This window comes from Cherax quadricarinatus, chromosome 79, assembly GCF_038502225.1.
Source record: "Cherax quadricarinatus isolate ZL_2023a chromosome 79, ASM3850222v1, whole genome shotgun sequence".
NCBI classification, from domain to species: Eukaryota; Metazoa; Arthropoda; class Malacostraca; order Decapoda; family Parastacidae; genus Cherax; species Cherax quadricarinatus.
This window is the reverse complement of record NC_091370.1, coordinates 14,580,203-14,597,506: the sequence shown is the minus strand read 5'-3', so window position 1 is coordinate 14,597,506 and position 17,304 is coordinate 14,580,203. Positions and strand designations below refer to the sequence as shown.

Genomic DNA, 17,304 nt, shown 5'->3' with positions numbered 1-17,304 from the left:
CAATAAATTATAGCCTGAGATAGGTTGGAAAACAGCTGAGTGTAATTTTGGTTCTTGTAATCAAGCACCAACAGGGGAAAACCTGGAAAGCAACATCTGAAGCTCACCCCGATTACCCCTGAGGCCGCGGATATTCCACTGTAAATAGGCCATGATTGGCGATGAAGAAAATACCAGGAATCCGTAGGGAAAGGCACCTACGGACTAGAGGGGTTAGAAAAGTCAACGTGTGGTGGCATTGGAAGACGTTCAAGCAGCGAAGGAATGGAGCGTTGTGAAGATGGAGGAGAGGGAAGAGAAGGAACAGGAAGTGAATCAGTGTCCATTGAAGGTTTAGTCTCTGCAATATATTCTGAAATGGCTTCAAGTGTTTCTGAATTCAAAGATGTATGGGAGACCATATTGGAGGTAGAAGGGGGAGGGTGAGTAAAGAGTGGGACAGTAATGGACTGTACCAAAGTAGAGGGGGACGAAAGAGTGTAAGGGACTGGAGATGAAGTGTGGGGGGGGGACAGAAGAGGCAGAAACCTGGGAGGTGGGAGAAACTTGGGAGGGGACGGGGGTGGAAGGCATAGTACGAGGAGGAGGGGAAGAACTAGGCACAGAGACTGGAAAGGTAAAGTGTGGAGGTGGAAGAAGGGAAGGAAGAGGCAAAGAAGATTTGAGCAATGTGGATTTTTTGGACTTCTGAGAAGTAGAGGGGCGATTGGTATAAGGTGTCATACGAGGTCTTGTCGATACTGGGGCTTGTGAGGAAGGACGCGAAGATGTGAGAACAGACCGAGTTGTAGTTGGGACGTCAGAGCCAAGGACAGCAAAAGGATTAGATGCCGGAGTGGCTATGGGAGGGGTAACAACAGAGGAGGCTGCAGAAGATGGGACCCCAGAAGTGGGGGGGGGATGTTTTGAAACACGAGTATAAGAAACACGGGGTAGTCTCCCTTGGAGGCGGAGATGAGTAACTGCCATAGCATAAGGGAGACCTGCCTCTTTGGGGCAATGGATTTCATGTTCATTTAAGTAGACCTGGCAACGGCGGGAGTATGAAGGGTGAGCTTCATTACAATTAAGGCAAGATGGAGGTTGACTGCAAGATGTATTAGAATGGTCGTCGGCACCACAGACTGGGCATTCGGCTATAGATCTGCAATATTTCGCTGGGTGACCAAAACGCCAGCAATTTCTACACTGTTGCGGTGTAGGTATCACCTTTCAAACTTGTAACCGATGTCCCGCGACATATACAGAGGACGGGAGTTCTCGGCTGTCAAAAGTTAAACGAGCCACATTGCAAGGGTAACGTCTCCACCCACGGGCAGGAAGGACATAAGTGTCTACTTTGAGGATTGGGAGATCCTGGAGTTCCAGCTGTTCAAGAATGTCATTGCCACATGACTGGAAATTCTGTTGGACTATGGTATGGGGCAGAATGACAGTACCACTACAAGAATTGAGAGAAACATGTTTTTCAATAGTGATAGGAGTAGTATCGATATTCGAAAGGAGAGAAAGATCATGAGCTTGGGTAGCATTCTGGACAGTGACGATGCGCGTACCGCTCTTGAGAGCACGAAATGTAATATCTCTACCAACATGACGCAGGAGCGCTTTACCAATACTATGGTCAGAAAGATAGGCAGAAGAGGAAGTCAGTCTTAAAGTAAAGAATTTAGTCCATTGTGTGGTCCGAAACTGAGCGTGGAGAGGGAGTGCATGACATGTCGGTCTTTTCCGAGTAAAATGGGAAGGTAACGAAAGAGCATCATCAGGAGATTGATGTTGGCGTTTAGGAGTAGGACCGGAGTTGGTCCGGCCTGAAATGGGCTGGCGATTCGAAAATTGCCGTACCGTAGAGGGAGAGGCTGGAAGCATAGTCAAAGGAGGTCAGACAAATTGAAGGAGTCAGTCGAAGCCCCGGTACCTGAAGTGGGTGAGGAAACAGCATCAGCAAGAGGTACAGGGGCATCAGGAGTGTCCGAAGAGTGGTCTAAAAACAAGGCAGGGTCAGAATGGGGTGCGGTATCAAGAAGGGGCCCGGGGGTAGTGGGTTCATGGATTGGGTTCTCCATAGTTAGGTTACTCCTTTGCTTTTTGTTTTTAAGAAAAAAAAAGAAAATAAAAATAAAAAAAAAAAAAAAAAAAAGGGGGGGGGGGAGCGGGGAGGAATAGTTCCCAGGAGGAATGAAAGGGCCGGAAATCTCCCTCCGCACCCAAGAGGACCTCAGCACCGCTAGTAGCACAGATGCAGCATGGAACCCGTGCCATACCCTACCCTTCATGCCAGTAAACCAGCAATCCGGGATAGCACTCTCACATCTGCCGAGCTACCTCGGTGGACAAAAGAGGGCGGCCGGATATCCACCACAAAGCATACCTCCTTCGGCCACCACCCCCGGAATCCGAAAGGTGGCTTCCAGAGATACACCCGTCGCCCGAAAGACACCCAAAGCTACTCTGGGATACCGGAGAGGGATCGGGACATCCCCAGGCAATCCAAATTCCATGGCAAACTACGCCACCGCCAAGAACCTCAACGGAATGGGATGGACCCCGGTATCCTTTCCCCCTACCTAGGAACTAGCGCGCCTGTGGGAGAAATCCCAAAGGCCAAAAAGAGGAAGGGCAAAAGGGAGGGGTGGGGAGGAGGGGGGGGATTGGGGGGTAATTAGGTTCGGTCTGAGGAAGGAGACCGACAGGTCTGATTCCTCAGACCAAGAGCCTCTTCACCACAACAAGGAGCCCCCCTTGAAAAGGATAAAGGAATTCAGATGTTGTTCAAAATTACACTCTTCAGGACTGCATACCAGCACCCAGCTTGACTCAGATTCTCACCATAGGTGAATGACACATCTCCTGGGTAACTTAATCTGTGATACCATTTCCTCAGGTGACATGACTCAACTCTTGTATATACCTCATGCCTTACCCTCTATTGTATCTGCTGCAAAGGATGCCAGTTAATGTCAAAATGTACAGACCAGTCTAACTTAGCATGTTTGTTTTCATGTTGGTTACTGTGCATTGGCACTTAACCTAGAACTTACTAAATATTTCTTCTATAAGACACTGAATGCATATACTTGTATGAAAATTGGTACCTTTTATCAATGTAGTTATCTTTGAGCTCATATCAAAGGCTGCAAAATAATGCTAACAGTTCTCACACTCTGCAGGATATGCTGTGTGTGTAACAGAGGATTCACAAGCTGTGAGTTCACCATTTATCCCAACGGCGTGATGGCTCACCTGACTTGTGCACCTAACCCAAGTGTCTGTCCTCTCACAGGCACAGTTTTTCAAGTCACACGTGATGCTTCCAGATCTGGAACCAACAAGCAGTATTCAAGATGAAAAAAGCAATAACTTTAAGTTCCTGTAATATTAATAAAAATTTTCATTGGTTAAACAAATTGCAAATTGTCAAAACAATACTGGTTTGTTAATTTATAGAAACTTTTAGTTTAGTGAAGTTTAAATTTTGTCATATGTACACACTTAAGGAATTGTTTAATTGAACCTCTTGTGTGATCTAGTCATTAGTCCCAAGAATTAGTTAAAAAAAAAGTGAGGGGGGGGAGAGAGGTTTGGACATTGATTTGCCAGGTGAGTGTTTTATGATACTATTAAAAATGCCGTTCTTCCATCATAATATTAATTACACAACTAAGACAAGAACTGGGAAATCAGCTATTATTGCTACCCCATGTCTGGATTATTCAAGAAATACAGCATATGATTTATAATATAAAAGTGTGTGTTTCAGATTGTCTAGTGATTGCATAAATGATGTACTGTAGGTAGATTGTTAAAAAAAAAATTAATGTTGCTTAACTTTCAATATAATGCTGCTGTCTTTAGTACCTTCATAACATCAGCTTCCTACCTCAGTGTACAGGGTATAATATTGTATGCAAGTACAGAATAACAATCCATGATGTGCTACAATTTCTAAGGTATTTAAAAAGATAATTTTTTTCAATCACAAATGTTAAAAATGTTAAACACGGTTATTAAATAACAGCAAGTTTAGAGTATGTAACGTGGTTGTATTAGGGATGTATAACAGCAACATAAGAAAATAGCACTAGCTACATCATGCTAACTCCTGTATAAAATTCAGTACACGAGTACTTACGACTTCTTTCATATGCCAAGTAAATAAAATTTAATCTTCAAATAGTTTATTTTTTGTTACAGTATGTAGCAAGTGAATTTTCTTTTTATCTCAGTAGCGATCTCTAAGGCAAGGAGACTCGGAGAAAAAAAAACACTGATGACCCTCCAACTGCGACCTTTTTCCCCTCCCCTCAAAGAGTGTAGGCATTGCCCTCCTCACTTATAGGACTAATCCAACTAACCAGTTTCTCCTAAAAATTACATTGCTCACACTCCAAGAGGATATCCATTAAAAGTCATGTGTCTCCATTCACTAACATGCTCACACAATCCTGCTGGATGATCAACCCACTAAAACTTGAAGCCTCTTTTACTTCCTCCTAATGTTCATGAGATGACTCCTACCTTCCAAATGACCGGCCAGCTGACTGCCCCACCCTCCCTGTCACAATCGTTGAGTAGTGTGTTAATGAATACATATTTAATATTTTTTAAGAGTGCACGTAACATTAACATTTTAAAAAGTATCAGCTTGCCCGTTTTTTCACCAATACGATAAAAATGGCCAATACCGATATTTTGGCACATCCCTAATACATCCACTTGCTCCTTCCTTCCTCTGATCTGATATTCAACCTATCATTGTCTAGACTTATTTTTTGTTACCCTCATTACCTTGCTCTATTCCATGTCCACTTTTAATTTCCTTCTTTTACATACCCTCCCAAATTCATCCACCAACCTTAGTAACTATTCTTCAAAATCCCCCCCCCCCCCCAAAAAAAAAAAAAAAAATTGCAACTGTGATAACTCCCACTATGTAGCAGATCTAACATCTGTCAATCCTACACCTCCCAATACCTTAGTTTACTTTATCATTATTATTAACCCCATATTCATCCTGTGGGCAGTAGTCAAAAGGTTACAGAGGCACACAATGAGTCCAGGGATGGGGATGCAAAGTTTTGATACCTAAACAAGTTACAGTAATAATGATAATGCTTTATTTCTGTGAGCATAATGTGTAAAATAGCAAGAACAAAGAATGCCACTAATTATGAAATATATTTTGGGCATGTGGTAATGACCTATTTACATGTTTATATCTGGTTACAATTGTAATGAGTTATTTATGCAGATATCAATTAAGTCACAAAAAAATATTACAAATATTTTAACAAGTTCTGCTTGTAAAAAAAAAAAAATTAAGTGGTTGCATGTTACTTTACAGTAGGCAAAGTCAGGGTATTTTTCCAGAATGGTTGATAATATGCCACTGTGGGTAAAATACTTTGACATTTCTCGAACATTTCTGAGTTCTCTTGAATTTATTAATTTCATTGCATTGGATCACATACTTGGAGTATACCTGGAGGGGGTTTCAGGGTTCAATGCCCTCACAGCCCAGTCCATAACCAGGCCTCGTGGTGAATTAGGGCCTGATCAACCAGGGTGTTACTGCTGGCCACACAAACCGATGTACAAGCCACAGCCTGACTGGTGAGGAACTGACTTTAGGTGCCTGTCCAGCACCTTCTTGAAGACAGCGAGGGGTCTATTGGTAATCCTTGTTATGTATACTGGTATGCAGTTGAATAGTCTTGGGCTCCTGACACTTACTGTGTTGTCTCTTAGAGTACTCATGGCATCCCCGCTTTTCATTAGGAGTGGGGAGGAGGATGTTGCACCTTCTGCCAAGTCATTTGCTTTTGTAGCAAGCAATTTTCATGTGCAGATTTGGGACTAGTTCCTCTAGGATTTTCCAGGTGTATATTATCACGGATCTTTCTCGCATTCCAGAGAATACAAATCAAGGGACTTCAACCATTCCCAGTAATTTAGGTGCTTTATCGTACCTATACGTACCATGAAAGTTCTCTGCATATTCGTAGGTCTGCAATTTTGCCTGCTTTGAAAGTGGCAGTTAGTGTACAGGAATATTCCAGCCTAGTGAGAAGTGATTTGAAGAGAATCATCATGGGCTTGGCATCCCTAGTTTTGAGGGTTCTCATTATCCATCCTATCATTTTCCTAGCAGATGTGGTAGTGTTGTGATCTTCGAAAGCGAGATCCTCTGACATTATCACTCCCAGGTCTTTCACATTAGTTTTTCACTCAATTGTGTTGTTGGAAATTGTTTTATACTCTGATACAGTTTTGATTTCCTTGAGTTTTCCTTAGTGGAGTAATGGAAATTTGTCTTCATTGAACTTCATAATGTTTTCTGCAGCCCATTTAACGATTTGTTCAATATCCACTTGGAGATTTGCAGGATCTTCAATGGATGACACTGTCATGCGAATTCGGGTGTCATCCGCAAAGGATGACATGGTGTTCTGGCTTACATTTCTGCCAGATATGAGGATGAGAAATGCTCTGTCCCACAGGGACAGAGCGTTTCACTGTAGCTGCCTCAGACTTTACTCTGTGTTCTGTTTGTTAGGAAATTACAGATCCATCTACCAATTTTTCCTCTTACTCCTTTATCATGCAATTTGTGTGCTATTGCACCATGATCACATTTGTCGAAGCTTTTTGCATTTTGTTTGTCTTCCAGAGCATCCAAGACCATGTCATAGTGGTCCAGTAGTCGGGATTGGCAGGAGCAACTTGCTCTTAAACCTATGCTGCCTTGGGTTGTGCAAATGATGGGTATCTAAGTGGGTGGCAATCATGCTTCATAGAACCTTTTCAAAGATTTTTATGAAATGGGACATTAGTGCTATATATCTGTAATCCTTTGCAATTGCTTTACTACCACCTTTGTGGAGTGGGGCTATGACTAGTTTTTAGTAACTGTGGGATGACCTTCCTTGTAGGAGCAATGCTTATGACCCTTATGGGCTTGGCACTTGGTTATGATTATAATAATTCCTTGTAGGGAATATGATAGCCTTGTACCACAAACAGCCATGATGGAGACAGAAGATATACACACCCCTTTAGAGAATAATTGCTGCTGTGTTATAAATGCAAAAATTTTGCAGCGCAGGTACAATAATTCTAGCTCTGAATGCATGGCGCATGTACATTAATTCTTGTTCTGAATGCAGTGCAGGTACAGTAATTCTGGCTCCAAATGCACAGTGCATGTACAGTAATTCTGGCTCTCAATGCACAGTGCAGGTACAGTAATTCTGGCTCTCAATGCACAGTGCAGGTACAGTAATTCTGGCTCTCAATGCAGTGCAGGTACAGTAATTCTGGCTCTCAATGCACAGTGCAGGTACAGTAATTCTGGCTCTGAATGCACAGTGCAGGTACAGTATTTCTGGCTCTGAATGCACAGTGCAGGTACAGTATTTCTGGCTCTGAATGCACAGTGCAGGTACAGTAATTCTGGCTTTGAATGCACAGTGCATGTACAGTAATTCTGGCTCTCAATGCACAGTGCAGGTACAGTAATTCTGGCTCTCAATGCACAGTGCAGGTACAGTAATTCTGGCTCTCAATGCACAGTGCAGGTACAGTATTTCTGGCTCTCAATGCACAGTGCAGGTACAGTATTTCTGGCTTTGAATGCACAGTGCAGGTACAGTAATTCTGGCTCTGAATGTACAGTGCAGGTACAGTAATTCTGGCTTTGAATGCACAGTGCAGGGACAGTAATTCTGGCTTTTAATGCACAGTGCAGGGACAGTAATTCTGGCTTTGAATGCAGTGCAGGGCCAGTAATTCTGGCTTTGAATGCACAGTGCAGGGACTAATTCTAGCTCTGAATGCGCAGTGCAAGTACGGTAATTCTGGCTCTTTAATGCGCTTCTTGGGCCACACATTTCTACCCGTGGATTATTATTATAATCAAAAAGAAGCGCTAAGCCACAAGGACTGTGGAGACGCGATAATTTCTCTTGAGAAAACCTGGCATTATCTACAGGAGCGATTTATTACCCCAGTGCGATCGAGAAACTTCCACATGGGAGACTGAAAAAAATCTGGATTATGGGATGTTGTGATTCTCAGGAAAGAAGTATGGAAAGTTATCCCGGAGGAGAGTAAAAGTAGTTTGCAAGAGCGGGCGTCAAGGTCGTCGGCGTTGTGCTGCCGATCATGTCGCCAGGGATGACTGCTCTCCCTACAAGGACGCAGAGAGCCACGCCTTGCCTCTACCGCACACCTGTTTTATATAACATACACGTCTGTTCCTACCCTCCCTCGAAATGTTACTACATACTATGGGCTTTTCACTGTTTAAATATTATATCACTTTACATATTATCTACTACTAATTATTATTATTATTTCTACAACGCAAAATTCTGTTCCTAACCTTCACACTTGCGAACAAATATTTTTCTTCATACACAAATGTATTCCCATCCCTCATACAATAACGTTTGTTCCTATCCCTTACAAATATGCAAACGTCTGTTCCTATACCTCACACTCGTGTGTTCTTATCCCTCACACTCGTAGGCGTGTTCCTATCCCTCACACACGCTAAATTATCAACAAAATATATCAATTGTTCTGCTATAGGATTTTTTTTTTGTTTACCAATGCTTGCCGAAATTATTCAACAAACTCTTAAAAAAAAAGGCAGGGCATATGTACACTGATAGTTTACTATATCTATAATACGGATCAAAGTAGACTTGATGGTCAGTAACCGAGTAAACTGTAATAATAATGATTCTAGCAGTTGAAAGCCCCAGCTTTAAAAAAGAAATCTAGCTATGTATGTAGCAAGAAATGTAGCACTTTATCCGTCATTGTACAGCACTATATCTCCGCAATTACAAATACTTGGGTTTTCGTATTTCACGCAACCTTAACCCTTTGGGCTCCGCAGACCGGCCTTACTCTAAAAATTTCTCTGAAATTGGTGTCACGATTACTACTGTGACGAACTCCTACTGTAATGATGGTCCTAAGTATTTGCCTTTTTAAATGAGCTGCGCACAGGAAGCCATGTCGACTCAAACAAAATTGAAGGCCTAACGGACTCATGATGAAATTGGTAGGCGGAGGAACAGGAGATTCAAACTATCTGTCTAGCAGGTGGGGGATGCTGAAGTGACCGATGACACATTTAAAGACTTGGAAAGTACTCGAGGGTAAAAATACATCCAGTCAAACTGACTCTTATAACAGTAATGGCACGAGACATGCTTATAAAGCGGAAACCACCGTTAAGCAGAGTAAAATACCACTGGGTATACCCCGACCAGTACAGAACAAGAAAGAAACGAGAACACTGGAGAAACTGCAAGACTACCAAAGGAAGGAAGGAGTGGGCATGCATCGACAGATGTGGAGGCTCAGCCTCCGGAAGAAGGCAAGGCACACCCCACACAGACCCCCAACCCCTCCATCCCTAGCCCCCTCTCCCATCCAAACAAAAGTCCAAAACATGAACATTAAAATGGTATAAAATACCGACAGATTGTTAGGTAAGACACATATGCAACAGTTAGGTATCTTTATTTTGAAACGTTTCGCCTACACAGTAGGCTTCTTCAGTCGAGTACAGAAAAGTTGATAGAAGCAGAAGATACTTGAAGACGATGTAATCAGTCCATCACCCTTAAAGTTTTGAGGTGGTCAGTCCCTCGGTCTGGAGAAGAGCATTGTTCCGTTGTCTGAAACAATATGAAGTTGAAGTGACAGAATCGGGCCTTATATAGTGCCAGGAGGTGAGACGTAGGTTGATTTGGGAGGGCAGGTCCTTCTCAAACCCAGCCGTTCTCACTAGTAGAGGTTGTCGAAGTAGATGGTCTGTACCAAGATACCCTTGTGTTGCAGTGTCTGACAGAATGAACATTAAAATGGTATAAAATACCGACAGATTGTTAGGTAAGACACATATGCAACAGTTAGGTATCTTTATTTTGAAACGTTTCGCCTACACAGTAGGCTTCTTCAGTCGAGTACAGAAAAGTTGATAGAAGCAGAAGATACTTGAAGACGATGTAATCAGTCCATCACCCTTAAAGTTTTGAGGTGGTCAGTCCCTCGGTCTGGAGAAGAGCATTGTTCCGTTGTCTGAAACTGTTGCATATGTGTCTTACCTAACAATCTGTCGGTATTTTATACCATTTTAATGTTCATTCTGTCAGACACTGCAACACAAGGGTATCTTGGTACAGACCATCTACTTCGACAACCTCTACTAGTGAGAACGGCTGGGTTTGAGAAGGACCTGCCCTCCCAAATCAACCTACGTCTCACCTCCTGGCACTATATAAGGCCCGATTCTGTCACTTCAACTTCATATTGTTTCAGACAACGGAACAATGCTCTTCTCCAGACCGAGGGACTGACCACCTCAAAACTTTAAGGGTGATGGACTGATTACATCGTCTTCAAGTATCTTCTGCTTCTATCAACTTTTCTGTACTCGACTGAAGAAGCCTACTGTGTAGGCGAAACGTTTCAAAATAAAGATACCTAACTGTTGCATATGTGTCTTACCTAACAGTCCAAAACATGACTCATGTTGACGGCAGTGAAGGGACTTGAACTAGAGTTCGTCACGACCACGCTAGCTGGAGATTCGTCTGTAAAAACTTGCATTTGTGGTCACAGTGGTGCCTGTGCTAACCTTCCTATGGTGTAGAAATATACCTAGTTGGACGAATCTTATTGTGGCTAGCTGGTCTAGTGGCTAACGCGACGAGCTGGAGTTTTGAGACTCTGACCGCGGGTTCAATCCCGGCCGGGGTATGGTTTGTTTGCAATCGTGTCATTACGATTTCGTGAGTCATGCTAGATGCATTAGCTGATCGGGGACACCACTGGAAGTTAGTCAAAGGGATGTTAAGAAGTGATTATTTAGTCTCAGTGGTCGGAAAGTGGAATGATCTTGGTGAGGAAGTGGAGGAGGCAGGCTCCATACATAGTTTAAGAGCAAGTACGATAGGGCTCACGAGGCTCAGTGAATCTGAAGAATGGCAAGTTAAGGGGCAGGGCCAGGATCCGAGAATCGACCCCCACAACCACAAACAGGAAAGTACAACATGACTCACACCCACTGAATACTGGTATATTTGCAGTATGATGGAAGCTGACCAATATGGTCTGCATGGTTTGAATAAATTTCAATTTTCAAGGGTTGGCCTGCAAGACAACGAAGTGACACCTTCAAGAGGAGTTTCGTTACAGCTGAATGCTCAGGAGAGCCCTGATCTCTAATACCCCACAGTCCCAGTAATCCTGCTAGCCGCTTTAATGGATCCCAATCTAGCCCTGATAAAGTAACAGACAACTTGTGTCGGACTAAACCTGTGTGCTTACTCTGGCTGACATATAAACATATCTATCTTAGTTCTGGGCAACAGGGCTGTGCTGCTTATCACAGGGAATAATTACAGCGGTGTTATAAGACCTTTGGGTTTAGCACTTGCTAAATAATCTAACTTCAACAAAGATAGGGGAGGGGTCTCTCTCTTGGGCCATCGGTACCACCTGTCCCAGCAGAATTGGAGACCTAGGACGAACGAGGTATTTTTTTTTACAAATCTGTTTTACAAGCTGAGCTGTTATCCTACCTTAGCTCTTTCAAAGCTGTCTTATTTAAGGTATGCTACCAACCCCAAGGATGTGACCCACAATAGTCGACTAACACCCAGGTACCTACTTACTGCTAGATGAACAGAGGCAGATGATGCAAGTAAACATGGTCAACGTTTCCACCCATGCCGGGGATCGAACCACGAACACTCACATGTGTACTGAGTTAGCTGTAAGTTTTAAAAAAATTTTAAACAAAATTTTAATATTTCATCCCGAATACTATGCAAATTCCCCGCTATATAGAAAAGAAAAATTGATAATTCAAGTCCTTATTTTGTCATATATAGTATGGTTTGCGAATTTCAACTATGACGTTCATGGGGAAACGCTAAACCTGAAAGCTATATAGCACCAGGGGCATGGGTTTTATCTGAAGGTGAGGGTAACTCCAATTTTTTGGATCAAGAGCCCTTCGCCAGCATTAAGGTACGACCCTTGAGAGGAAGGTTGCCGTGAGACAGGTGGTCACGTCTTCACCAAGGCCTTGGAATCAACCGGAAGTAGCAACCACTGAACTTGATTCTCGGAACTTACTGCCAACATTATCTCTCAAAAACCATTTTCAGGAGCCTTGAATTGTGTAGAAAATTATGAAGCAATGCAATTTAAACAAATACTAATTTTATTTCACATTATATGTATGTATATTGTGTGTGCGTGTGCTCACCTAGTTGTGGTTGCAGGGATCGATTCACAGCTCCTGGCCCCGTGTGTGTGTGCAAAATGAAAGAAAAAATGGAAATACCTGTGTGCTTTCGTGCATTTCCATACATCTCCGGATGAACTAGTTCCTTGGGAGTATGAAAGGCAGCTAGGGAGCCTCAGGGGTTTAGGGCAGCTATAGAACCTTGTGGGTTTGAAAGGTAGCTAGGGAATCTCTGAAGGTAAATATGTATGGCGCCACTGAAGTCAAATGTGGCGGTACTGAAGCCACACGAGCTGTAAATTCAGTATCATGGCAATCCATCATAATGATAAAATTACTGATGAACGGATAAAATCGAAAAAAAGGACAGAAAATTCCCAAATGGCCTCAGCTAAGTCGTGAGTGTTGGACGGTCACCTTTGGTCTGTCCGGCAATCCTATTTCTCGAAGCCCACAACAAATGCCCAATAAATGACAGACACTGGACCGTACAAGTGGTAGTAATATTGACGACTCGTTCGTGCGTGGCCGAAGTAGTCTTCAGTTGTACACGAGCAAGTTTAGTTTAATATGTTTATTATGCACCCCATACCCATCCTGTGGGAGGTAGTCAAAATATTACAGAGGTACATAACGGGTCCAGGGACTGGGCCCCAAAGTTCTAGTAACTAAACAAGCTGCACTGGTAAGGAACTATTTACAAGATTATATCTAGTTGCAATCCTAACGAGTTATTTATGCAGACATGAATTAGGTCACTAAAAAATTACTTTATATTTTATCAAGGTTACCTGGAGGTTATTCCGGGGATCAACGCCCCCGCGGCCCGGTCCATGACCAGGCCTCCCGATGGATCAGGGCCTGATCAACTAGGCTGTTACTGCTGGCCGCACGCAGTCCAACGTACGAGCCACAGCCCGGCTGATCCGGGAATGACTTTAGGTATCTGTCCAGCTCTCTCTTGAAGGCAGCCAGGGGTTTATTGGCAATTCCCCTAATGCTTGATGGGAGGCTGTTGAACAGTTTTGGGCCCCGGACACTTATGGTGTTTTCCCTTAGTGTACCAATGGCGCCCCTACTTTTTATTGGGGGCATTTTGTATCGCCTGCCCAGTCTTTTACTTTCGTAGGGAGTGATTTCTGTGTGCAGATTTGGGACTCCTTCCAAGATTTTCCAAGTGTAGATTATGATATCTCTCTCCCTCCTGCGTTCCAACGAGTACAAGTCAAGTGCTTCCAAGAGCTCCCAGTAGTTAAGGTGCTTGACAAAACTTATATGTGCAGTAAAGGATCTCTGTACACTCTCTAGATCTGCGATTTTACCTGCTTTGATTGGAGATGTTAATGTACAGCAGTATTCCAGCCTAGAGAAAACAAGTGATTTGAAAAGGATCATCATTGGCCTGGCATCTCTCGTTTTGAACGTTCTCATTATCCATCCTATCATTTTCTTTGCACGTGCGATCGTGGCACTGTTGTGATCCTTGAAAGTGAGATCCTCAGACATTACTACTCCCAGGTCCCTTACATTATTTTTCCGCTCTATTGTACAGCCAGAGTCTGTAGTATACTCCGTTCTAGTTATTATCTCCTCCAGTTTTCCATAACGGAGTAGTTGGAATTTGTCCTCATTGAACATCATATTGTTTACCGTTGCCCACTGGAAAACTTTGTTTATATCTTCTTGGAGGTTAACCGCGTCTTACGTGCTAGAACTTTAATTTGTGCCATCAATCCTATACGATACATCCCTCTAGCGCCTGGAACCAATCTTGGGCGGAAAACATTATATACTGAGTCAAAAAAGGAGAATTAGTGTGCACTACCTAGCAGAGTTTACTGCCAGAGGGGAATCATAGGCCTGTGCTCTGTGTGCAAAATAATAATAATAGAACTTTTCTTTGTCAGAGGAAAGAAAGTCTCACTGATAACATTGTGTATACATAGCGTATAGTGTATACTACAGTGGCTCCCTAGTATATAGATGATAAAGGCTAAAGTGTCATTTGAAAACAGGTGAATTTGTAAATGAAGTGATAAGCCTATAGAGGCAGGTGCCAGAAGTCGCCAGAATCTTACCACAGTGGTCAGCTGTTTTAATAATCTTCCTGGCCTGTTAGTGTACTCGCATATAATCTAGTGATACCAGTGAATAGCAGAATACAGTGTTGTAGTAGCAACTAACCAGTATTATAATGGTAGTTAGTGGAGTGGAGTGACTTTCATTAGTTTCTTTTTTCTTGAAATACCAGACGTATACTGTGAATTTCATATAACCTGTAGTTACCAGCGGTCGCAATATACACAACGAGAAGCAATTATTACTACAGAAAAAGCGTCCTTCCTCCAAAATTTCCACCAGTCAACTACAGTGTTAATATAGCATTTATTGTGGTGGAGACGAAAAAAAACTAGAAAAGCTAGATACAGCGATTGATAAACAAGGGTTGAGGCTCGACCGTTCGTCATTGTAGGAGCTGCCAGAAATCACCGGTTCATCAACACGCAAGTTATACTTTTGTATCAATCAAATCACATATTACTGGGGTAGATAATTTCAAGTAGATCCTTCATGTGTTAGCCCAAATCACCGACCAGTATGTTTTAAATAAGTGACCCACTGATCAGATCAGATCGACTGGTCCGAACCCTCGACTGGTCCGAACCCTTGACTGGTTACAAACGGAGTCGTTGGACAATAAAGCAGACTGTAAACGGATGGAGTTGTAGGCGCCCTTATCAAACACAAACAATAAATATAAATCAGGAACGTACACGGTAAGCTGTCCAATATACAAGTACAGTTAGAAATAGAAATACAAATAGCTAGAGCTTCATTTAAGGAGGTTATTAATAGAGTATTCAAGAGGTTGCTAGTAGAATTACAGTAAATCAACCATTCAAATCATTATGAAGCTCTGTGTAGTCTGCAGTCAATCAAAAACGGGCTTCCACATGGATAAATTGTCATTTTTGTGGAAATTGGTGTCACACCCCTTGTGCAGATATCCAAGAACTAGCTACAAGCAGTATTAAAACAGGGAAGTGTTTTTGGGTATGCCCAAATGAGATAAATCTGTGGACTAAAATCACAAGGGTATTAAAAGAGGATAACATCAAAGCTGCTTTCATAGACAACATGGAAGCTTTCTACAACAGATGGGAACATAAAAAGTCTGGGCTGAATGATACTGCCCTTGATACTGGCCATGTAGTCAGAAACTGTAAGGCTGGAGGTGTCCTGGTAGTCAGTAAATGTGGGGCTGATAGTGCTGTACTGGGAGACAGTAATGGTGAAGCTGGAGGTGCTGTCCTGGGAGACAGTAATGGTGAAGCTGGAGGTGCTGTCCTGGGAGACAGTAATGGTGAAGCTGGAGGTGCTGTCCTGGGAGACAGTAATGGTGAAGCTGGAGGTGCTGTCCTGGGAGACAGTAATGGTGAAGCTGGAGATTTTGTCCAGGTAGTCAGGAATTATACGCAGGAAGGAATACATATAAATGACCTCATAGGGGACAGGAGCCGTAGTGGGGAAACAAGTGTAGTCAAAGATAAGATAAAACCAATATTGCAAACTTGAAATACCACAGGAAATAGCAAACAAGAGGACTCCACTAGCAATAGTGAGGATATATTACCAAAAACAACTGGTGGGAGCTCCATTGTTGGTGCTAGGGAGGATAGGAATAAGACAGGGAAACATGCACCAACAGGAAATACAGTCACAGAAACCCAAGGCAAACGGAAACCAAGCCTGTGCACATACTATGCACTTGGTATCTGCAGACATGGGAAATCTGGAAAAACAGACGGGACGTGCAACTATGACCACCATAGAAAATCCCATGCCCATATGACAACAGGAAAATGCAAACTCCCTTCCTGTAAGCTTTTTCACCTTGAAATGTGTACCTCTTCAGTACAGGAAAGACTGTGCTATAACTTAAATTGTCAAGCACACCATCTAAAGGGGACAAAAAGATACAAAACATCCAGGCCATGGGAAAACCTGGGTAGCCACAGCCACTCAAGAGGGAGAGGTTTTTTAGTGCCAGGAAGGAAAAAAAAAAAACTGGCAGGAAATGGCAGAAATCGTACACCAAATCCAGTCATTCCTGGAGTGGAACCACAGTCGATGGCCTCCACTCCAAACCAACAGATACAGATACTAATGCCGGAAAAAAAATCCCCCCCCCCCAGTACTAACAATACCACCAGTCCGATGACATTCTTCTTTGCAAATATACAGGGTCTAAAGCCAGCAACAAACAACAAAATACCTTTCATCCGTGGACTGCTTGCAGAGGCAAAGGCAATGTTCGCGGCTTTCACTGAGACCCACATAAAGGATCACTTGGACAACGAAATATGGATCCCAGGTTACAACCTATACAGATGTGACAGAGTGAACAGGCAAAGGGGGGGGGGGATAAATTACTTTGACATTTCTGAGTGAGGTGTCTCTCACCATCTGCAGCTCATAAGACTGCCATCCCCACGAGCCCCTTTGAGGCGGGGTAGATGGCAGACCAGAGGCCTAGCTTCTCCCTACGAGCCCCGTGAGGGCGGGGAATGTGGCTAGGCCTGGGGACACTTGGTCCCAAAGATGAGGAGGTACTTGTACCTCCTCCCATGGGAGACTGAAGTCTCGAGACACTCCCCAGATAGGGAGCCAAGGCCGGGTCACCACTACTTGGAAAAGACCCGGGCCGGGAGAATACCGGCGAAAAAAAAAAAAAGGTGTCTCTGAATTCATTAATTTTATCGCATTCCAGCACATAAACACGCGCAAGGTGATTTGTAAACTGTATCAACTACGTAGATACGAAGGATCCAAGATTTATGTGGCCTAGGCGAGGATACAACGAAGTTATTCGCTGCATCACAACTAGAATGGGATATTTGGCATCTTATACTTTGCAACACATTAATTTTTAAGCATTTTCCATAGCCGGTATATGAATTACCAGATTGCTAGCTGCCTGAAATTACGGTTACAGTACTTCCACAAATTGTCGAGTTAAATGAATA

The 17,304-nt window shown here is 43.0% G+C and overlaps 1 protein-coding gene and 1 long non-coding RNA gene across 3 annotated transcripts in view; one reads left to right on the top strand and one right to left on the bottom strand.

Annotated features, from left to right (window-relative positions):
- Positions 1 to 4,177, top strand: part of LOC128702682 (transforming growth factor-beta receptor-associated protein 1 homolog) — a 29,218-nt gene extending 25,041 nt beyond the window's left edge. The window contains exon 18 of the mRNA XM_053797058.1: positions 3,174 to 4,177. Coding sequence (XP_053653033.1) covers positions 3,174 to 3,351 — 178 coding nt within the window. The 3' untranslated portion in view covers positions 3,352 to 4,177. The remainder of the gene's footprint in view (positions 1 to 3,173) is intronic.
- The window catches only part of LOC138855061 (uncharacterized), an 82,682-nt gene that overhangs the window by 7,314 nt on the left and 58,064 nt on the right, over positions 1 to 17,304 (bottom strand). For both annotated transcript variants that reach the window (XR_011394213.1, XR_011394212.1), the window contains exon 3: positions 3,099 to 3,322. This is a non-coding gene — a long non-coding RNA (uncharacterized lncRNA). The remainder of the gene's footprint in view (positions 1 to 3,098; positions 3,323 to 17,304) is intronic.